The sequence below is a fragment of the Mus caroli genome, chromosome 1, assembly GCF_900094665.2.
Source record: "Mus caroli chromosome 1, CAROLI_EIJ_v1.1, whole genome shotgun sequence".
NCBI classification, from domain to species: Eukaryota; Metazoa; Chordata; class Mammalia; order Rodentia; family Muridae; genus Mus; species Mus caroli.
Window position 1 is genome coordinate 82,101,707 of NC_034570.1, and position 21,546 is coordinate 82,123,252.

The 21,546-nt window shown below is 49.4% G+C and overlaps 1 protein-coding gene across 7 annotated transcripts in view; it reads left to right on the forward strand.

Annotated features, from left to right (window-relative positions):
* The window catches only part of Agap1 (ArfGAP with GTPase domain, ankyrin repeat and PH domain 1), a 435,940-nt gene that overhangs the window by 166,641 nt on the left and 247,753 nt on the right, over positions 1-21,546 (forward strand). For all 7 annotated transcript variants that reach the window (XM_021160509.2, XM_021160592.2, XM_029480713.1 and 4 more), the window contains 3 exons: positions 6,253-6,338; positions 8,851-8,992; positions 12,206-12,340. In XM_021160509.2, the coding sequence (XP_021016168.1) occupies positions 6,253-6,338; positions 8,851-8,992; positions 12,206-12,340 (363 nt within the window). The remainder of the gene's footprint in view (positions 1-6,252; positions 6,339-8,850; positions 8,993-12,205; positions 12,341-21,546) is intronic.

The window sequence follows — 21,546 nt, forward strand, 5'->3', positions numbered from 1 at the left end:
GCCCCATTGTGTTCTGATGGGCCAGCCCAGCTTGGGACTGAGGTGTCCCTTTCCTTCTCAATTTTTTTCTTCTGACAGGGACTTGAGTTAAGGGATGCCACCTTGGGTCACCCTTCTCCCTAGTGACCCACCCACAGAGACCTTGACAGGCTCTGTGGTTAGCTCCTCACTCGCTCTTAGCACACGGCTCTGGGCGGTTTTTTATTTCCCACCGTAAGCTTAAAACGCATGGCAGAGGAAATCTGTTTTGGTTAAGTTTTATAAACGAGTATGTTACCAATAACCTCTGTTCCCACTGTAAAAATACTATGTGGTCCAAAATTCCTTTCAAATATCACAATACTAAACTTTTCCAGAGCCCCAATCTCATAAAGTACTGGCTTAAATATTTTTGTCATAGTTTAAAAGCCGCATTAATTTTTAAAGGAGTTTGGCACATTTGTGATTAAGTTTATGTTCCCTTAGGGAGAACAGAAAAGGCCTGCAGCCCACAGCGTCTCTCAGTCCCCTTTGCTTTAGATAATAAGGCGACCACATTTGCAGGGACTTGTCCTGCACCACCATGAAGCTAAGGGGAAAAGGCTGATCTCACGAACCATCTACTTAGAAGCGGCAAGAAGAGACCTGGCACCATCCCTGTTCTTTCCTCTTGCCAGGGTTTAGGCTCTGGGCCAGCTGGCCCCTGCTGCAAGGGCCACTGGGTTAGGCTCAGGGGTGAGACTGAGCTCGCCTCTTGGCAGTGGCCCCACAAAGGCAGCTCCAGCTCGGTGTAACTCTAGGCCCTTCCTTGTGCGTGCCAAATCAGAGATGGGCCACAAGAAGGCCTGATGGTTTCAGCAGAGGTCTGTGGTCTCGGAGGCACAGCGATGGTTTAGAGTGGCAGCCCCCTGAGCTGGGGCTTATTGGGAGAAGGCTTACTTGGCTCCCTGCATCCTCTGTGTCAGCCCCAAGACTGAGGAGAATGACACTTTGCAGACAGGGTCACATTAGGGTCATGTGGGACTTGGTGTTCACATGGAAGAGGACGGTCCGCGGACCAGGAGCTCTGGCTTTCCTACAGGCCCGCGGGAGGGCAGGGGTTTCTCTGTCCCTTCGTGTCTTAAAGGTTTCCCAAAGGCTCTGGGCTGGTCTCTGATGCTTGTGTCACAAGGCACTTGTGGGGAATAACTCAAGTGGTGCTTGTCCATGTCACTGTGAGAGGGCTCTTGTCATTGTCCTCTGTCTTCCTTGCTTGGACAACTGTTATAGATACAACTAATATTAGCTTTCAGTGCAAGTATTGGGAATGATGAAACAGGCAGACATCTGTGGCCTTACTTACGCCAGGCCATTCCTTTTTTTGGACTCGGAAAATTCCACTTAACTGTTATTTTACCCCTTAAAGCAGAACTGGACAGAGATGGGACCCTGGCCCAGCATGTGAGAGGAATAAACCGTGGCAGCTCCTCCCAGTGTGAGCTGAAACAGAAGGAAGCCAGTTATCTGGCATGTGGTGTCCCAGATTTAGAGCTGGTTCCTACAGTGAGAGTCTCAGAATAGTCACCTTGAAATTGGCTGAGGTTGGATGGTGAGAAACACCCCTAATCAGACCTTTAAAGTATGCTCTACAGCCAGAGAACACAGCTGCGCTCTTCTTTACCAGCACGCTATGCCTTCACTGAGCAGCTCTTTCTGAAGTGCTGGCCGTATGTGTTGCTGAGCAGAAGTTTGTCTTTCCGCGGCCCTGGGTGGGGGAGAAGTCGGGATGCTGGGGAGTGGGTGTTAGATTGACAAAGTGCTTGTTACAGAAGCAGGAGAAGCAGGAGGACGTGAGCTCAGTCCCCAGAACTCACTATAGGAATGCATGCTTGTAACCTTTGTATAAGAGAGGTAAGCAAGCTAAACCTAGGGCAGCAAGTATTGCTGTCTCAAAAAGCAGGGTGTAGGGCCACAGAGCATCAGCACCCAAGGCTGACACACGTGCATGCATACATACACACACACACACACACACACACACACACACACACACACACACACACATATACACATGACAAAAGAGCCAGGGCTGCACAAAGGCAGCAGAAGCTGGAAGGTACACGTTGGAGGTGAGCAGAGCCCTGAAGTTGAGTTAACTCCATGCTCGGTTCTCAGAGGAGGTGAGCACATAGTGCTGTTGTCCAGATTCGGTTCAGGAAGTTACCATGGGCCACTGCACTCAGCATGATGCAAAGGGAGCCTTGTAGCTGGGGAAGGGTTACTATGAACAGGGAAAGGACTGCATTTCCCAGCATGGGAAGGAAGATATTTCTCCAATTGCAGAGTCCTGCCAATCAGCACCTTACAGTGGGACAAAGGTACAGCCATCTCAGTTCCCAGTCTGGGGGCAACAGTGTGGGGCTCTGAGTAAGAGAACGAACCTCCTTCAACAGCACCCCAGCACCTGCACACACACAAGAGGTAAGCTAGGCACAGGTCAGACATCCATCAGAGAGGTCAGGTGTATATGTGACACCTTTTGCAATTTAATGATAGGTCGTCATAACCAGTAGTCAGAGAAGTTCACAGTGTTCTCAGCACAGCTTCATAGTAAGACCATGGGGCTAGAAATGGATGGCTGGATGTGGTAGGCCTCTGAGAGAATGACTTAGATTTGGATATTAAATAGACACTTTAAATCTAGATTGACCACTTACGTGTATGTTGGCAGCACACACACCAACATTGAAATACCAGAGAATACTCACATGACAAACATGGCATTCAGATTCTATTTTAAAAAAAAAACACATTAAAAGTGAAATTTGAATTTGGTTATCTTCTGGAATTTTTGGTACAAAACAGGACCTAATGGTCAAGATAAGATGGCAGATTTGAATTCAAAAGTAGAGTGGGCATCTCTATTTTGAAAACCCAACAATCCAAAGTATCCCAGAATCCACAGTAGTTTGGATTCTCAGAAAACGTCAGATGTTCAAGCGAAGGGTGTTTGGCTGGTGGTAGTCCCATACTCGGGCTCTTGTGATCTCATTCCTGTTTCTGGCATTTCGGATGCGGGACCCTGACCTCAGAGTGGAGGTGCTAGAGAGGCACCCTCTTCCTGACAAGGACAGTTCCCTCTTTGGGTGACCATGGAGGACATGTGTCAGTGTGTTATTTTGGTGGCCTGGATTCTCAGGACCCAGGTGTGCCTGTTGCACAGAGCGACTGAGTGATGATAGCATCCCATTCAATCCTGGGCTGCTTCCTCCCAGCCTGCATTCCCAGGTCCCTGGCTGGGTTTTAATCTCCTTATATTATACGTCTGGGTTCAGGGAACCTCCCTGTATTTGTTTCCCAATTTGGCTGAAATTCTGAACCCATGGGTGTTCTCAGTAATGATGAAGTGTTGAAATAGGAATCATGTTTTCTGTATCTGGGATGTCAGCGATATCAGAGTTTACAGAGGCCTTTGAGGTGGAAGGAGGCACCTTCTTCTGTCTGGAAGTAGTGTGGATGCATCTGAGAGCCCTTGGGGTCATGATACCTATAAAGCTCACTGCCTTCTGTAAAGCTGGGAAGGCCTGTGAGGGTTAGGTGGGACTCAGCTCCCTAGAAACATCTCTTATGGTCAGGTCCAAGCGACTAGACAGGAACTCTTTGTCGGCAGCCTGCCAGAGGGATGGTCACTACACAGCGTGCATGCTTGTATCTGGAGAGGGGGAGCGAGGTGACTGGCACTTGTGGACAGCTAGGGCTGCTTCTGGGACCAGACTGTCCAGAGCAAGACAGAGAAGCCTCATATATGTTCACCCTTGGAGTTTTCCTCTGTGGCCACTGGGCAGGGGCTGCTGGGACAACTGGGCAGCACTGCTGGGATGAGGACAGGGACAAGGTACAGTTTGCCCCACCCCTGCAGGGATTCAACCCGGAAAAAACAGACCTGTGCCCCATGTAACGCCTTCTCCTGTGACCACAGAGCTTCAGGGGCATGCCTTAGACCTGCCTGCCTGCTGCTGTGACCTTCAGAGATGGTTTCTCTGGCGGTTGAGCTCTTGCATCACTCTGGTGATGATGATGATGATATCATCCATCAGATCATGAAAGCTACATCTCAGAGGACCATGGGGAAGATTTTCAAACTCCACACAGACTCTGCTTTCCCCAGACCCTGGGGACTGTGTCTATCTGCATATCCTCGTCCAGGGGTAAAAGGAGGTATTTCCCAGAGCCAAGAATGCCAAGTTGCTTTGCAAACATTGTTTTTCACTTGAAGTTTGACTTCCCATCTGTCTCATCAAGAAACAGAAGGTTAGGGCTGGAGAGATGGCTCAGCAGTTAAGAGCACCGGCTGCTCTTCCAGAGGACCAGGGTTTAGTTCCCAGCACTCATGTGGCAGCCTCATACCTGTCTGTGACTAGTTCTAGAGAATCTGACATATATGCATGCGAAACAGCCGCACATATGAAATGAAAATAAATTTAAAAATTAAAAAACCGGGAAGGTTTCCCATATCTTATTTCAGAAGTAAAATTGATGAAGTAACAACACTGACGCCACCCCAGCTTGTGCGCACACTTACCTCTGTGAGCAAGTTCTGTGGCTGTCAGGTGTGTCCTTCTAGAAGCACAGTTGTGAATATTAGCTGCAGTCATGCCAGCCACTGCTGCTCATGCTGCTTTGTGTACAGTCTGTACTTTAGTCCACCAGATGGCATCTTTACCACTTTCCAGTTGGGGTCACTGTCATGGAGGGAGGTGACTGGTGGGGCTGGTTCTGGGGCAGCCCTGATTCAGTCAAAGTTGGCAGTGATAGTAGAATGTGGGTACAGGTATGCTTTCAGCTGTCATACTTGGGGTATCTGTGTCAGGAGTGACGGAAGGCTGTTTGAGGAGAGGTGTCGACTCCTCGTTAGCTGAAGAATTTGTGATTTGGGGATCTGAGGTTACGGAATTCCTCCTACGGCTTTGACATGCCCATGTGAGGTGTTTTCAAGCTTGTCTAGGGGGCAGCTATCCTGTCCCTGCAAACCTCACCCTCCAGTACATCCCGAGCCTTCCCTGTGACTCTGCTCGGGAGGGAGAGCAAGAGTGTGTCCTTGTATTGCAGCGTTAGGTTCGTTAAGTTAAAGGGAAGCAAAGGAAAGCACAGCTCCTTGTTAGGTGCACACAAGAGAAGGAAGGACTGGTGTGTGTGTGTGTGTGTGTGTGTGTGTGTGTGTGTGTGTGTGTGTCTGTCCTTTGTGTGTGCTTGTGTAGGAAGGTCACTTATTTAATATAGGAACCACTTATTTAATGTAGGTCCTGGACACCATTGAGTTTGTGTGGGGAGTGTAGTTATTTAGCTTTGTGATGAAGTGGCCAAGACCTGAGACTGGGGCAGAAGTGGCTCTGGAAGATTCTTGCAAACTTGTTTAGAGTTCAGTGGGTTCATTGTGGGTTCCTGTGAGGCATCTACAGAAGTCCCAAACTGAGAGCCAGGGAGGGATGCGTACCCCACAGTAAGACTAGAGCCCTTCCCTGAGAAGACAGAGAGAGACAAGAGGACACTTGAAGCCCTGAATGCCTGAGGGTAGTTTTGGAGGTGACAGGACTCCACTGTGCATACCTCACAGTCCAGTCCTGGGTATGTCGGGGCCACCTTTGGGCCTCCCTCTGCCAGTGCTCTTTGCCTTTTGTCCCAGCAGGGCCCCAGGTGGTTTCTCACGAGCTAACCCCATGTGGTCTCTAACGCCTCCCTGTCAGCTGCTGCAGCGCTCTGTCTGATTGTGCAGTTCCATCGGTAGCTGTGTCTAACGTGTGTAGTAGTCGGGCATCCTTCCCTAACTGTGGCCTGTGACTTCGGAGACGCCATCCTCATGCCGTTGTGTGTTCCCCTCCCACGCACTGGGTTTCCCTTGAGGAGAATACAGGTTCTCAGGTGCTGCTCAAGCATGGAGAGCATTTCTGGGTTTTGAGAGCCTGCCCTCTGTTTGCCAGTGGGAGAGAATCTCTCGACTTATGTATTAAGTAGACTTCTACATGAGAAGTCTACACTCCTCGGCCAGGATTCTTGGCATTGCACAGGAGGCCGTGCCTGGTAACCAGAAAGGAGCACGGGTTCTTAGACAAATGTTTAAATCTGAGTTCAGCTCTAAAAATGCAGCGCTTGTGGGAGACACATAAAATCTACTCCGAAGTTCTCCCAGCCAGTTCCCTGCCTGGCCTAGAGTGTATTTTTCCGCAAGAGAAGCCCGTGTCTGTCTGCCCCGCCCCCTCCCTCTTCTTCTGTAACATTGTGTTTTGTGTGTGGCAGGTGGCAGGTTCAAGAAGGAGATTGTTGTCGATGGACAGAGTTATCTGCTGCTGATAAGGGATGAAGGGGGCCCCCCGGAGGCACAGGTGAGTACTGCATGCACACCCAAGCCAGACTGATTTTTTTTTTGCTCTTTGATGACTTGATCTAAAGGCTGAAACTTGACAAGAATCAAGTTTAAAATAAGGGAAGTTAGGTACCCAGGAAGTTTGGGTATGTGTGGCTGATTTTTTTTTTTAAGTTCAAGTTTTTAAGAAGGAAAAGCATATATATCTGCTCTGAAATATGACTGTCAGAATGACTTCTAGAAGTTTTTATACGTATAAATGCATCGTGTTTTGGTGCCCTCCCCTTTGATTGATCTCAGAGCAATTATTTACAAAGTCTGCTGGCTGGAATTGGGACACTTCTCTGGCAGTTGACAGGAGTGGGCATCCCCACAAGCTTGCCAGCCCTTGGCTTACGTCATTCCTCACTGAACCCTAGACTACAGTGTCCTGTGATTCCTTTGAAAATCCTCTCAAAAGGTACCATCAACACTTTTATCTGGCTTCATTTTCTTCTGACACCATGATCTTCTAGTTAAGTGAAAAGACCCCACAAGTAGGCACAGCCCACACCTGCTGGGATGGCGTACACCTGCTAAGACAGCTCACACCTGCTAGGACAGTTCACACCTGCTAGGACAGTTCACACCTGCTAAGACAATTCACACCTGCTAGGACAGCCCACACCTGCTGGGACAGTTCACACCTGCTAGGACAGTTCACACCTGCTGGGATAGCTCACACCTGCTGGGACAGCCCACATCTGCTAAGACAGTTCACACCTGCTGGGACAGAGGGAGGGCCAGGCAGAAGGAGGTGCAGATGTTCCTGATTTCATATAAGGGGCTGCCATCTCCCGTGAGTTATTTAGACCACCTCCTGTGCTGGAAGACAGGGCAAGGCCTTCTCTTTCTGCCTCTTGGAGGAGAGTGTGTCTTAGTTCCACATCTTTTTTGTTTGTTTGTTTGTTTTTGAGACAGGGTTTCTCTGTATAGCCCTGGCTGTCCTGGAACTCACTTTGTAGACCAGGCTGGCCTTGAACTCAGAAATCCGCCAGCCTCTGCCTCCCAAGTGCTGGAATTAAAGGCGTGCGCCACCATCGCCCAGCTTCTTTTTTTTTTTTTAATTATTTATTTTTATATGCAAGTACACTGTAGCTGTCTTCAGACACAGCAGAAGAGGGTATCAGATCTCATTATGGATGGTTGTGAGCCACCATGCAGTTGCTGGGATTTGAACTCAGGACCTTCAGGAGAGCAGTCAGTGCTCTTAACCACTTAGCCACCTCTCCACCCACTTAGTTCCATGTCTTTCTTGTGATAAAACACACTGGCAACATAACCTTAGAGAAGAGGGTTTATGTGGCCCAGAATTCCAGGGTATAGTCCATCATGTCATGGGAGTCAGGGCAACAGGGAACTTGAAACAGCCACAGTCAAGAGCAGGAAGGTGGAGGATTAGTGAGGCTTGCTCATGCTCAGCTCCCTTGAGTCTGTACAGTCCAGGAGGATTCTGCCCACAGTGGGCGTGTCTTCCCGTCTCGCTCAGCATAGTGAGAACAGTCCCCCATAGACAGGCTCAGAGGCCATCTCTCTGATGATCATAGGTTTTTGTCAAGTAGACAGTTGACACCAACTATCACCGAGGTAAGGGCTCCCCCCTGGCAGGTAGAAGAGAGAGGCACTCAGTCGGATGCACCCCAGGCTTCCTGTACAGCCACCACTGTGCCCTGTGCCCTGTGCCCTGTGCCCTGACAGTGTCTGTGACTCTGCCTCAAGAAAACTTTGCCCCAAGGTCTTACTGACCTATGTGTGTGCCATTGGAACTTGAGGTCTGTAAGTCTCTTGGGTAAATATTCCACATTGAAATGCGTACGCAGGCACAATTAATTAGGAGCTCTTGACCCTAAGAGCTTCCCCGGGTTAAGCTTCCAGGGGGAGATTGGGGCTCCTTTGTTTGTTTACACATGTAAAGAGACACAGACACAGACCGGATCCAGACTGTCTCAGCTTCTGTGAGAGAGGGTTGCTGGGCACTGCAGGGAGCCCGTACTCTCCCTCAGCTTCATCCTCCCAAGAGAGCTGTTGTAAATCAGATGATGTAAGAGGCCTGGGTATAGATTAACCTTACCACTCCCCCTTTAACTTTCCTACAGATAAGTAGTAATTTCCCAGCAGGGAGCTGAGTGGGTGTGCTTGGTGGCAGCTCAGCCTCTGCTGTAGCAGGAACTCTCTAGGAAGACACTCCCGCTGGTGTGTGCTGTGGGCACGACTCTTGAGCACACTGTGTGGGTGCAGAGGAGGAGTCCCCACTCATCTTGAGGTCCACTAAGTTTTGGAAGGTTCTGGGGAGGCTGTGTGGACTGACCTCCCATGACCTGTTCCCAGATGGGGAGGCTTCAGGGCACAGGTAGAGCCTTGCATCTGCAGTGTGGGACACACACACACGAGGGAACATCAGTAATTTGGCCATAGTGCACACACGAAGGTCAGGCCTCACAGCCTCATCCTGGGTCCCGCTCAGCTGCCCTTCTCCACTCCTCTCTCTGCAGTTCGCCATGTGGGTGGACGCGGTCATCTTTGTCTTCAGCTTGGAGGATGAAATCAGTTTCCAGACTGTCTACCATTACTACAGCCGAATGGCCAACTACAGGAACACCAGTGAGATCCCATTAGTGCTGGTGGGGACCCAGGGTGAGTGCCAGCCCTGCTCGGGTGTCTCTGAAGGTTTTGAGGGCATGGTCGCAGTGTGGAGGAATTTGGAAATGACCTGAAGCTGAAAGTGGGGGCTGGGGCTGAAGTTGCTTTTCAGAATGAGAATTGCCATCACGTGGCATTTCTGGATTAGTGCTATGGAAATGCCACTCAGGCTCAGACAGACATCTGCCACCCCAACCCCACCCCACCCCCATCCCTGGTGCTTTAGGAAAACCTGTTGGCTCATGGTTTTTCTACATTACGATGCCTTAATTGCCTTTTGCATAAGGCACCTTGTAATCAGGTTGTTTTTATTTCTTTCTGTTACACCAAGTGTCTGGTTAATTTCGACTTTCAGTGCCCGTTTGGTACTAGCTTGTGACACATAGTTGAGTTTTGCCCTCACCCTTGTTATTTCCAGGGATCTCATGGTCTCTTCTTTTCTACCCAGCAGCCCCTTCACAAAGGCCACAGCCTCCCTGTGGCTTCAGTTATTACTGTCTTTCGTATCACTTAAAACGTGTCCTCTGAGTAAGGTGATTGTCACACAGAATCAGGCAACTCCCTCAGCCCTGGTCACAGACTCGCTCTCAGGAATTGGCCACTGGAGTCCAGCCAAGGTTTTAAGCAAAATTGTAGTATTCCTTCCTGACTTTTCTAAAATTTGAGCTGCTTTTGCTATTTCATTTGGAATTAGTAAATCTGGTATTTACCAGCTGACGTGCAGTCAGGGTTAGAGAGCTGTGTAATGAGGCACTCGCTGCCTGCCCTCAGTGTGTCACTTGTAAAATATTAGAATTGTGTTCCCATGAAGACCACCATTTCTTCTTTTCTTTCTTTTTCCTTTCTTCCTTTTCTTTTTGGATGCATGCAGTGGTCTTTCTTACTTCTGCAGCACCAAACTCTGCCACCCAATCTTCAACCAAATAGAAGACTTTTCTGTTCCTATAGCTCCCTCTGCTGGTCACCTGGAGACAGTGCTTTGGTTTTTAATGTGCAATTGGCCTTCCTGTCTTCATGTGGTCCAACAACAGAAGTAAAATACAGGTGATACACACCTGTAGTCATGGCACTAGGGAGGTTGAGAAAGAGAGATTGCCACTGAAGGCTAGCCTGGGCTACAAAACTAGACTGTCTCAAAAATACAAAGCAGTGTCCTGGTGTGGAGCTCCGTGCCTTTACTAGCACTCTGGTGGATCTCTAAGTTCAGGGTCAATCTGATCTTTGTAGCAAGAAGTTAGCTGTACCAAAGTTGTAAGCTTTGTGCATGGTACACTCGCCGTCCAGGTGAGCTAAGATGAAGTATGCAAGCAGATGATACAGGTCCTATACAAGTATCACAGCCTGTCATGGAAATGGCTAGAACATCTGTGTGTGTGTGTGTGTGCATGTGTGTACCCTAGAAGTCCTGAACCCTGCTACCAGAGCATTGACACTGTGCAACATGGTGACATGGTTAAGGTGTCTGCTCTGGTAAGTCCTCAAGTGGAGTTTTAAAGCCATTGCATCTCCCAGCCAGGTTTTCCCCACAGTTGGAGCAGGGGAGAATTCTGAAGGAATGCTTTGTCTATGACCGACCGGGCAATTCCCAGCAGCAGCCCAGTGTGTAAGAGCCATGTGGGCCTGCTTCTGAGACACAACATTTTCCCATTGTGGACTCTCCGTGGCTCATGCTGGCTGGAAAGAACAGATCACCTGCTGCATTTCTCATGCCTACAGTGTTTGTTTCTGTTTGCAGTGGAGTGGAGTAAGAGTCCAGGCTTTGCCCCACACTCCTAGACTAGAGCTAGTATAGCCAGGCGGCCTGACCTTTGCCCCTCAGTGCTTTGGGAGAGGAAATTGAAGAATGGATGGAATTCAGGTCAGGTAGTCATGTGTCAAGGGTCAGTGGACATAGGACTTGACCTTGATCTACGTTTTTTTTTTTTTTAATCTCTTTTATCTCAGTGTGGGACCAGCTGTTCTGGGGCCCTGCTTGGACCTTGTTACTTGGCTGAGGGACCGAGGGCATCTATGGCAGAAGCTGGACTCTGTGTGGCTTCCCCATGTTCTTCTGTCAGTACCCATGTGTTCCATGCTCAGTGGGCTCCTGAGGCACCTGTGCCAACACTGGGGATGTAGGCAGCAAGGCCCTCAGGTGATATGAGAAGGTGCCTAAGGGTTCCTTTCTGCTGGCTAGGCTAGGTGGTTTTAGAGGCCAGGGGTTGTTAGGGTGAGAGAGAGAGCTGAAAAACTCTTAGGGATACCCAACCTGCGGGAGGCCGGGAGGCCAGTGCTGAGAGGCGGTGCTGAGCTCAGTGTATCTTTTAGGGCAGGAATGGCCCAGGCTTGCTCATCTGGGGCCACATGGGGGAGTGAAGGACCACTCCGGTGCCCATTAGGCCTGTTCTACCCCCAAAGACTTGCAGTTTGACTGACTAGGAGATGCAGCATTAGGACACTGCCAAGTTAAAGCGGGTGCATAAGGGGGCCAGCTAGAGCTGAGCTGAGCTGTGGGCCCAGGGCCACCTCTGTGACACACTGACCTGAATTCATATGTGGATGGGGTATCTGCAGTTTGTTGGGGTTCCAGGCTGGATAAAATGGGAGCTGGGTAGAGGCTTGGTGGCCTGTGCTTTCCAAATTAGACAAAGACTTTGAGAAATTATGGTTTTAAATTTGTTTCCTTCCTATTTTACTTTAAAAATAAAATGTTTATGCCTTTACAAAGGACCTTTTCCCTACTTGTTGTAAACATATGTCAGATGTACTTACTTGTTGGGCAAGACAGATGGACATGTTCTTTGGGCTGTATCCGAGGAACCTTTGTTGGGGAGGCTGTTGTCACATGGACACTGAGTGTCCCAAATCACACATTTTGTTTTTGGTTTCGTTTTGTTTTGTTTTTTGACACACCAAGTGAGCCTAAAGGATAGGATAATGAGCCTCTCTCCAAAAGAGCCTTGACCTCAGTCCTCCTACCGTGGCCTCCTGAGTGTGTGTGACCTCCCCACCCCAGGAGTTGAGTTGAGCCCAATTTTGAGGATGAACTGTTTTCAGAATCCCAACTTCTTGGGAGGAATGACTTCTCCATGGGCTTTGATGGGTTTTGAGTTGCAGGAGCCCCCAGAGCTGCAGGAAGCAACTGGCTGTGGGGCAGGGTTAAGTACCGTGGGCTCTAGAGTCATGGGAAGCAGATGCTAGTGAGCACCCTGTCCTTGTCTGTTGCAGATGCCATAAGTTCCACCAACCCGAGGGTCATCGATGACGTCAGGGCTCGGAAGCTCTCCAATGACCTGAAGAGGTGCACATACTATGAGACGTGCGCCACCTATGGGCTCAACGTGGAGCGGGTCTTCCAGGACGGTAAATGGCCAGCTTTGTGACTGCAGGGGCTCTGGGACACACTCTGGGAGAACAGTCACACGTGGCTGTGGGGACAGAAGCCCACCACGTAGTGTGCAGGCAGCAGCGTCTGGCAGCTGCTCCCAGTTACACTTTTAGGGGCTGTGTTCAGAAGAGGGGACCCTGCAGAGCAGTCCCTGATGGCATCTGTGTGTCACTGTGTAGCCTGCTCTGCACAAGTGTTTCACTGTGCACCTGTGTGTCACTGTACAGCCTGCTCTGCGTGGGCGAACCAGTACTAAAAGCTCTGTCAGTTCCACTGTGCTCGTATTCGTGGCTATGTTGCTCATTCTTAGCCCCATTCTGTCTTTAAGATGAAGGCTTATATATTTGACATTTGGTCCTGGGGAGATTAAACTGAAAGAGCAAACTCTGAACCCCAGAAAGTAAAGTCAGAACTTGGGGCTAAGAGTGTGGGCTAGCCTGAGGAACCATTACTCAGTAACTGTAGAGTGCACACCTCAGGGACAGTGGGATTCGTGGGGAATTCACCTGCCGGAGCTTCAGGCTCTGCTAAGGGAGGCGTGTTCATGTCAGTCGTGGTGATGCCGGATGTGGGTTATGAGAGAAACCAATACTAAAGCAGGGCAGAGGCAGGTGGGGAGGGGTAGCCTCTGCCTCAGGGACTTGAACTTCTGGATAAAGAGTGGACTTAGAGTCGGGTCTTCTGAGGACACGCCAGAGCTTGTTCCTATTCTCAGAGGCAGAGGTTGTGGGCAGTCAGTCTGAAGACCTTTGGCCTCACTTCTGTCTCCTTGTTTCTGTGTTGGGGACTGGCAGGGAGCAGAGAAGGACAAGCCTGAGATTCTTACAGAAGGGTGGGAGTCAAAAAGCCTTGCTGTTCACAGACCCTGAAGAAAACTTGGTCCCAGCAGCACACTCAGAGAACAGGGCCTGAGAACGTAATTTAGCTTGTAGAATGACTGTGTAACATGCACGAAGTCCTAAGTTCAGACTCCAACACTACATAAGCTGGGTATGGTGACATGTGATTGTGGCCTCAGTACTTGGGAGGTAGAGGCAGGAGGATCAGGTACTAAGCCACACTGCAGGTGTGAAGCCAGCCCAGGCTGCGGGAGACCCAGTCTTGAACTGGAAACTGTGATCTTTGGATTGTTTGACTAAATGGCCTGGGTTGTCTTACTGACTCTCCAGCTGAGATTTGGGGCCCAGCTCTTTCTACTGCAGTGTATTTGAGCACTGGGCCACATTGCCACCCTTGTGTTCTGTTACCCCCTGTCCCCCCACCCCCCACCCCCCCAAGCAGCCAGGCTTTTCCAGAAGCTTGCGTCTCTTTCCTCCTCTGCCTCGCAGATGGTTACCTGTTCTCTGGGTCTCAGACTTGATCTGTTCCTTCTGTCTCACTCTGCAGTTCATTCTTCCCAGTGCCAAACCCAAGGAAACTCAGGATTTCCCTGAGATGCTACGCGTGTCTCTGGGTCCCATCTTCCCTCTTCCCATCCTGGTGTGTCTATCCCAGGCCTCCCCAAGTGCCTCTGCCTGTGGTGCATACTCAGCAGCAGCCTCCCTCCTGTCAGCCTCATGGCATGGGCTGCACTGGGGTTGGCTGCTTCCCCGGTAACAGAAACTGTAAAGATTAAGCAAGGAAACTGCTTGAGGACTGTAGACGACTCAGAGGAGTTCCAGCAGAAACTCCATACCCTCCAGCCCTTGGGAACAGTGGTTTCTCACGTGGGTCTCCAGAGGACGCTTGTGTGGGTTCCTGCTTTCCCAAGACTCTGTGACTTCTTACATTTATCCTATTTAGTGCTCACGAGTTTTCCCTAGTGACAGGAGCCAGTCCTACACAAACGATCTTGCAGATCTGTAGTGGGCACTATCAGGCTTGCAGCACTAACTGGCAGACACTAGAGAAACATTTCTGTTCATTCCTCCACTGCAGCAAATTCTCATAGGGTGGTTCAAATAGCAGATAGCTTTTCCTCAGAGGTCTTGATGCAGAAAGCCCAAGTTCAAGGGCCTGGTGAGGACCTGCTGTCCTGTTCACAGTATTCTCACTGGGTGGGGGGACAAGTTTAAGGTAGGAATTTGGGCAAGACAGATGCTCTGTTCCCGGCACAGCAGACGGCTCAAGGTCACACCTGGGAACCATCTGTGGGATGGAGACGTCCCATTGTCCTCTCCAACAGGGGATGCTGCCGAGGGGACTGTTCTCTTTCCAAATGCCAAGACAGTGAGATAGTGCAGGAGTGCTGGCTGCAGGAGTGCTGGCGTGGACCCCTCCCTGCAGACACACGGTGTTCTCAGGGTCTGTTGCCGTAGACTGCACACTTGAGTTCATCTTACTTATTTTAGAATGAGCACAGTAAATCTCAAAAGGAAAAATGTCCATGGAGCTAGGACAACTAAACACAGGGCAGGTCTATTTTGTGTGTCCATAAAGTGTTTTCATTTATATGAAGAAGGAGGTTTAAAAGTAAGGTGGACGTTATCCTGCTTTAATATATTTCCTTTAGGTGTTTTCTTTTACTTAAGCCATAAACTCCCTTTGTTAGGATACGAGTCATAGAGTCTTTATATTTAAAGAGATTGAGGCACACAGGCCTATGCACTCTGCATTTGGGAGGCTGAGGCAGGAGAGTTATAAGTTGGGAGCCAGCCAGGGCTATGTGGCAAGATCCTGTCTCAAGAAAGAGAAAGACAAGGGATGTGACTCAGTGCTGAGTCTGAGGCCCTCAGTTCGGTCCCCAGTATCACAAGAGAAATAGACACACAAGCAAGTGTAATTGAGACTCAGGAAACTGAACATGATTGCATGGTCAGAGCCTGGATTGCATCTGACATTTGGGGGCGCCCAGAATGTTAAGCCTTAACCAGACACTAGGCCATTCTGTCATTAAAAGGCGGCACATGAGGCCCTTAGAGTTGAGGTGCATTCCTCTGTGTACAGCTGAGGAAGGGCGAATAGCCCGTGTGGGCAGCAGCATCCCTGGGTGCTCCCTGCACACCAGAGTCTGTTCCCACCAGTTGGCTGGACAGCTTTAAGAGAGTTCTTGGTGTTTCAGTGTGGCCTCTTGGTGTCCCAAAACAGAAGGTGAGCTGTAGCATGGGAAGAGAAGCAGAGTTCTGTCTGAGTTGCCCCGAGCCTGTGGCTGATGTGCTGTGGTCTGTGCATGGCACTCTGGGTATTCTGTAGCCTGCGGTCTAGAGGGGCGTGGCCTCCTGTCCCACCACCCAGCCTTCACTCATTGCTCACCTGAGCTCAGCCTTTGCACTGGGTGTCATTGGCTGGAGACTGGCAGGATGTGGAGTGAGGAGTGAGGACCCATCCATTAGGAGGTTTGGTACCCCAGGGAGGATGGTAGTCTCCTTGAAATGTAAGTTCTATCCTGCTTGAGTGGGGAGGAGGGGTGAGTATGATGGGCCAGGTGTTCTCTGCCCTTTCTCCCTCTTCTCAGCCTGGGACATGTTGGCTGATGGAGAAGAGCAGAATGTCCACCATGGATCCCTTTAAATAAGCTTCACTCAGTAGGAGCCATGTGCTCTGTCTGAATGGTTCCAGCAGCTGACTGACCTCAGGCATGGGGCTCTCTGCCCTGCCAGCAGTGCCTCAGGGAGGTGGCCGGGGCAGCTGCAAGCCAAGTGCGTGGGCCTGGGCGCGGTGGTTACAGGATCATTTCAGGGTCACCTTGGCCAGTGTCTTCAGACTGTGTACTTCCCGGCACTCCTTGCTGTTTGCAGTGTCAGGGAGAGCAGTCATTTCAGTGTTCGCGTGAAATCCTCTGGAGATTTCGTGTATTTGTTCTCTCAGGGCTCAGATGAGTACATGAAAATGAGTCACAGAAAAACTAGCTCGCTTCTTCAGACATGATTTCTCTGTTGCTATGCTTCATTTTAAACAAAAGTTTTGCTCATTGTTATGAATGTTTAAAACTGCATTTTACAAATCACTTGTTTTGTTGTGTATGTATGTGTGAGAGTACGTATTTGTGAGAGTCTGAGTGTATATGAGAATGTGCATGCATGTGCGTGTGTTTAAAGGCAAGGTCTCTTATGGCCCTGAGCATCTCTGAGCTTACGTGTGGTAGACGATGACCTTGAACCATGTTCTTCCTGCCTCTGCCTCAGGTCCTATAATAATAGATGTGTGTCATCATGCTTCCTAAAAGGAAAAAAATTCTGAATGATCTTGTCTTAGTCACTGTTCTGTTTCTGTGAAGAGACACTGTGGCCACTGCAACTTGTCAAAAGGAAAGCACATAATTGGAGCTGGCTTACAGGTTCAGAAGTTTAGTCCATTTTCGTCAAGGCCGTGCTGGAGAGGTAGCTGAGTGTTCTGCATCTGGATCCACAGGCAGCAGGGGGAGTGACTGGGCCTGGCTTGGGAATTTGAAACCCCAAAGCCCACCTACAGTGACATTCTTTCTCCACCAAGGCCACACCTCTTAATCCTTCTCAAGTAGCGCCACTCCATAATAACCAAGCATCCAGATACGAGAGCCTGTGGGGCCCATTCCTGTTCAAACCACCATAGATCACATATGAGAGTCCTTTCCAACTTAGACCTGTTGTTGTCAAATGAAACATTCCCACTTTGGATGCACGAGAATGGGAAACCCCATATCCAAAGGTTCTGGACCCTTAGTTGGGTCCCTGGTCCTCACTTGCCAGGGCTTCTTTTGCAGGCTGGTATCTATCATCCTGGTGCATGGACAGGCATCTGGCAGAATGGTCCCTGTCCTGGGAAGGCATGTGGCAAGCCTCTAACTCCGCCATCCTAGTGGGTCACATTTATGCTTCAGTTAACATTCTGGAGAGCATTTTCTTAGCCATTCTGTCCTGCCTGGTGATAGCTTGCCTGTGTGCAAATGCTGTGCTGGGAGAGATGACCTGCCTCTTCCTGGCTATGTCATACAGGCATCCACTGCCCCCATGACTGGCATTGGGTACCCAGAGAAACACCTTCCATATCACACATCTCCAGCTACCCAGTCAAGCAAAGATGGCTGTGTTACAGAGCCTGTTTGGGGTGTGAAGCCTGATGGCCCATGTTGGAGCAGTGCTGTGTGCGTGTGTCCTTGTCTGGGCTGGAGCCTCTCAGAGCATTGTGCCTGACACCATAGCTCTTTGTCAGTGCTGTTACAGAGCAGTTGTCCTCTCTGGGGCTCACCTGATCCTCTCTCACAGTCAACTTCATCCTCGTTTGGGAGTCATTCGGGTTATTATGTAGTTATTTCTGTTGTTTTTCTTCTTTGTTTATGAAAAACTAAATGTGTTTTGGCAAAAGAATACATTCAAAAAAGATTTTTCATCTTTGGAAGCAAGCAAGCCATAGATGATCTGAAAGTGTTTGAGGCATTGAATATAATTGGAAAGGGGAGCTAACGAGCTAAGCTCTGTTAGCATGTTCCGTTCGGCTCTGGTGAAGGAGGGCGGGCCCATTAGGCATACACAAAGGTATCTGCTCCCAGTGTCTCGTGGTGCTTCTGGTGTGTCCCACAAAGCTGGCATTTCTGGTATCTGCCTGCACTTTCCTATGTCACCCCTCAGTTCTGAAAACTTGTTGAAACTTCCTGGATTTGTCATGGCTGGATCTACAGTCTCTACTGTTAACAAGATAAAGGCTGGCTTTGTGGTAGGGCGGGATGGGGCAGATCTGATGCTCCAGTGACACTTGGTTAAGAGCCAAAGGAAGCAAGGGAAAAAGTTGCTCACCCAGTGAGGCTCAGTGCTGATGTCCAGGGCTGCCATGGGAAGAGAGTGAAAACGTGCTTCAGGCTCTAGAGGCAGCCAGGGAGCCTCCTCAGATGGTAGCCACCTTCATCTGATGTGACCATCAACCATGAGTGTCTCTGGTCGTCATGGCCTAGTGGCATCTCACGGTACAAGCCTGTGGAAATGAGAATCGTCAGGTTGTCTCCAGGCAGTCACACGGGCAAGGGCCCAGGAACTCTGGCTGCATGGAAAAGCCTCCACCCGATCACATCTGATCCAGCCACAGGTGGGAGAAAGTTTGATAGGTCAGGGTGGATGTCTCTGTTTGTGCTGTAGCCTTGTGCATATGTGATTTAATTAATTTTTCATATTGTGTATGTGAGTATTTTATAAGTCTGTGTGCCATTTGCATGTCTGGTACCTACAGGGGCCAAGAGGAGGTATCAGGTCTACTGGAACTAGAATTATAGGCGGTTATGAACCTCTAGGAAGGTGCTAAGGATTGAACATGGGTCCTCTGTAAGAACAGCTAGTGTTCTTATCCACTGAGCTGCCTCTCCAGCCCTGAATAGGTTTTATTTATAGTGACCAGTTTATTAGACACAATATTACCAATACCCTATGTAGGTCTGTGCATCTTCAATTCCAGTTTATTTCCTATCTATGAGTAGCCTTCACATATCAGAGGGTTCCACCACAGGCTGAATTAATATCACCACTACATCTTCAGTTTCTGCATAATAAAACAGACTCAGAGACTCTAAGGATGGGAAGAAAAACCTCAAATAGTTTTTGGAAAAGACATGGATCCAGAATCCTGATGCTCTCGTTGAGGTCCTAGCACGTACCCCATTGGCGAGCCACACATTGCCGGAGCTTCTGAGACAGGAAGTAAACAGGACTGTGGCAGGATGAAACTAGTTTAAGTGACCCTGAACTTCTCCAGAATGAGCTGGGATCTGTTTGAGGTGATTATCCTTGAATGAGCCCAGAGTTTCTGAATGTTATTATTTCAATCACTTCATGTTATGAGTGTGCCTGTTCTTACTAGACCTTTCATTTTTAGCTCTGGTCCATTGGACTGTTCAGTAGACCAAAGTAGATGGACTTTAAAAGAAGAATTCATTCCTTAGCTTGTTAGTTGATTTGTCTAAAGTCACCCATGCAAAATGGACACGTTTCAGTGGGTATCGTCATAATGATTGTTAAGGTCGGTGGTCCATACCACAGCTGCTGCCCTGATGATCTGGGTCATTCTGAAACGTGGCCATCCTTTCTTCCTTTTGGAGACAGGTTCTCATGGTAACCCAAGCTGCCTTTGAATTTGCTGTGTAGCTGAGGGTGAACTTTTAACTCCTGGTTCTCTTCCCTCCACCTCTCAAGGTGCTAGAATCCTAAGTGTGAGCTACTATGTCTCCTTTATGAGGTACTGGGCATCAGCCTAGGCTTCATGTGTGCTTGGTGGGACTCCTCCAGCTGAGTTCTAGCCCACAGTCTTTTGTTTTGGTTTTGTTTGAAGATAGGGTCCTACTGTGCAGCCCCAGGCCGGCTTTCACGTGTTTGTAGCCCTCACATCTCATCCAGGCCTGCTGCTAGCATCTTGGCCTTCACTGTTGGGGTGACTGAACCTGTCAGAGGTGGGGCCTGGGAAGAGGGCTCCAGGCCCTCGGCGGGACGGTGAGGAGATGGTTCCTGCCCTCTCATTCACACTCACAGGGCAAGAAGAGCAGTTTGGCTCTACCTGTTCCCAGAGGGATGTGCCCTCCCCTGAGGGCAGAGCATTGGGGCCCAGTGGACTATGAGTACACCTCTCTGAAGCCACGAGCCCACATGACTCAGAAGCTCACCATCTCTATTTGCTACAGTGGTACACAGTAGGAAGACAGCCGAGTCTTATCAAAACAACCAGAGAGAACAGTGACTTTTTGTTCGATAGCATGAAGGGTGGTATAGAGATGGAGGCTGCCGTCTGTGACAGTTTCTTACCCCAAGTGTGGAACTCCTTACACTCTCTTATGGGAAATGCTCTATACATGGATGCTTGTATCTGTGCAGTAACGCCTGTGTCAACTCTCATGCTGCCAGAATTAGATCATTAAGCACACTATTAGCGAATCCTCTCTGTTTTGATTTTCATGTTAAGACTCATGCCTGGCTCATAGAATTAATTTTATCAATGACATAGAAAATGGTTCTTTTAATCTGAATCTGTGTGGAGGCATCAGTACCATGGTTTGCCCCAGGATTTCCCCCTAATGGCTTTCGCCAGCTTGAATTAGCTTGATGTATCATTAATGCATACAAATGGCTTTTATTTTTGTTCATAATCTGTTCATAATGCTACGGTGCTCTGCTCTTCCTAATGTTTTTAAAATGATTGAACAGTGATGTGCTTTTTGACCTATTTAGCCCTCTACAGAGGCGCTGATCAAGAGAATAAGAAAATGTCACTTAGCTAGGACAGTCAGGAGCTGTTATAATCTGTAGCTGAGGTCCCCACTCATTTGAAATCTTGCAGTTGGTGACCCTTCTTCCCTCTGCTCTGAATAATCTTCATTCATGAGGGCGCAATCTACGAATGCTTGATTAGCAGCGCTCTGCTCTCCCAGCCCGTGGAAGAGGGATAAATGTGACCCTCAGGAGGCCCATCTTGTAAGTTGGAAACTGTTTATCATGATGGCTTCTTTTGTGACACAGAGTGATCCTGGCCAGGTGTTGGCCCCCAGGAGTTGGGGAGTTTGGGGTACATGGTTGGGTTGATGACCTGGATTCCTAAAAGGTGAGCTCTGGATTCTGGGATCATTGTGACAGAGGCCAGAGAACAGCTTTCCCTGGGTTCTGGGCGTCAGACTCGGGTTCTCGGGGCTGTGCAGCAGCTGCTTCCATGCTGAGCATCTTGACAGCCCGGAAGGACAGACACATTTGGTGGCCATCTGTGGTCATGAGGGCTCTTCCCTGGAAGGGCCCCCTGGGGGTGGGGGGAGACACGCGGTTGGTGCCGCAGCTTGCACCTGTCTCCTCCAGGTCCCACCCCTGTCTCGGTCAGTCCCTGTGTGCTGGCCCCTCGCTCGTTGAGAACACATCCATCCCTGGGACCCTGTGTTCAAGCCTAGGCTGTGCTCAGTGGATGTCCAGGCTTCCCGAGGCTTCTCCGCCCAGAGCAAGGGCATAGCAGAGATGGTGAAGTGCCTACTCTTGTCTCCCCTGTTGTTGAGATGCCCGCAGCCTTGCACCTGTGGCACCCCAGTCTGCTACAGAGGCTGTGCAGGCCGTATTGTGTTCCAAGGGCAAACTGTAGGTAAGCTCTTGTCTCAAATCTCAGGCAGCTAGGAAATGCCCCATCTTTGCACCAAGGTTTTATAATGTGTCTGAGTTCACTTCTTGCCTGACTTACAGACTGGGCGGCTTTTAGAGGTAGAGAGATGCCAGGCCTTGTTTGGCTTCACCTGTCCCGCTTAGGTGAGCAGTTGGTACCATTCAGATGTTGGGGG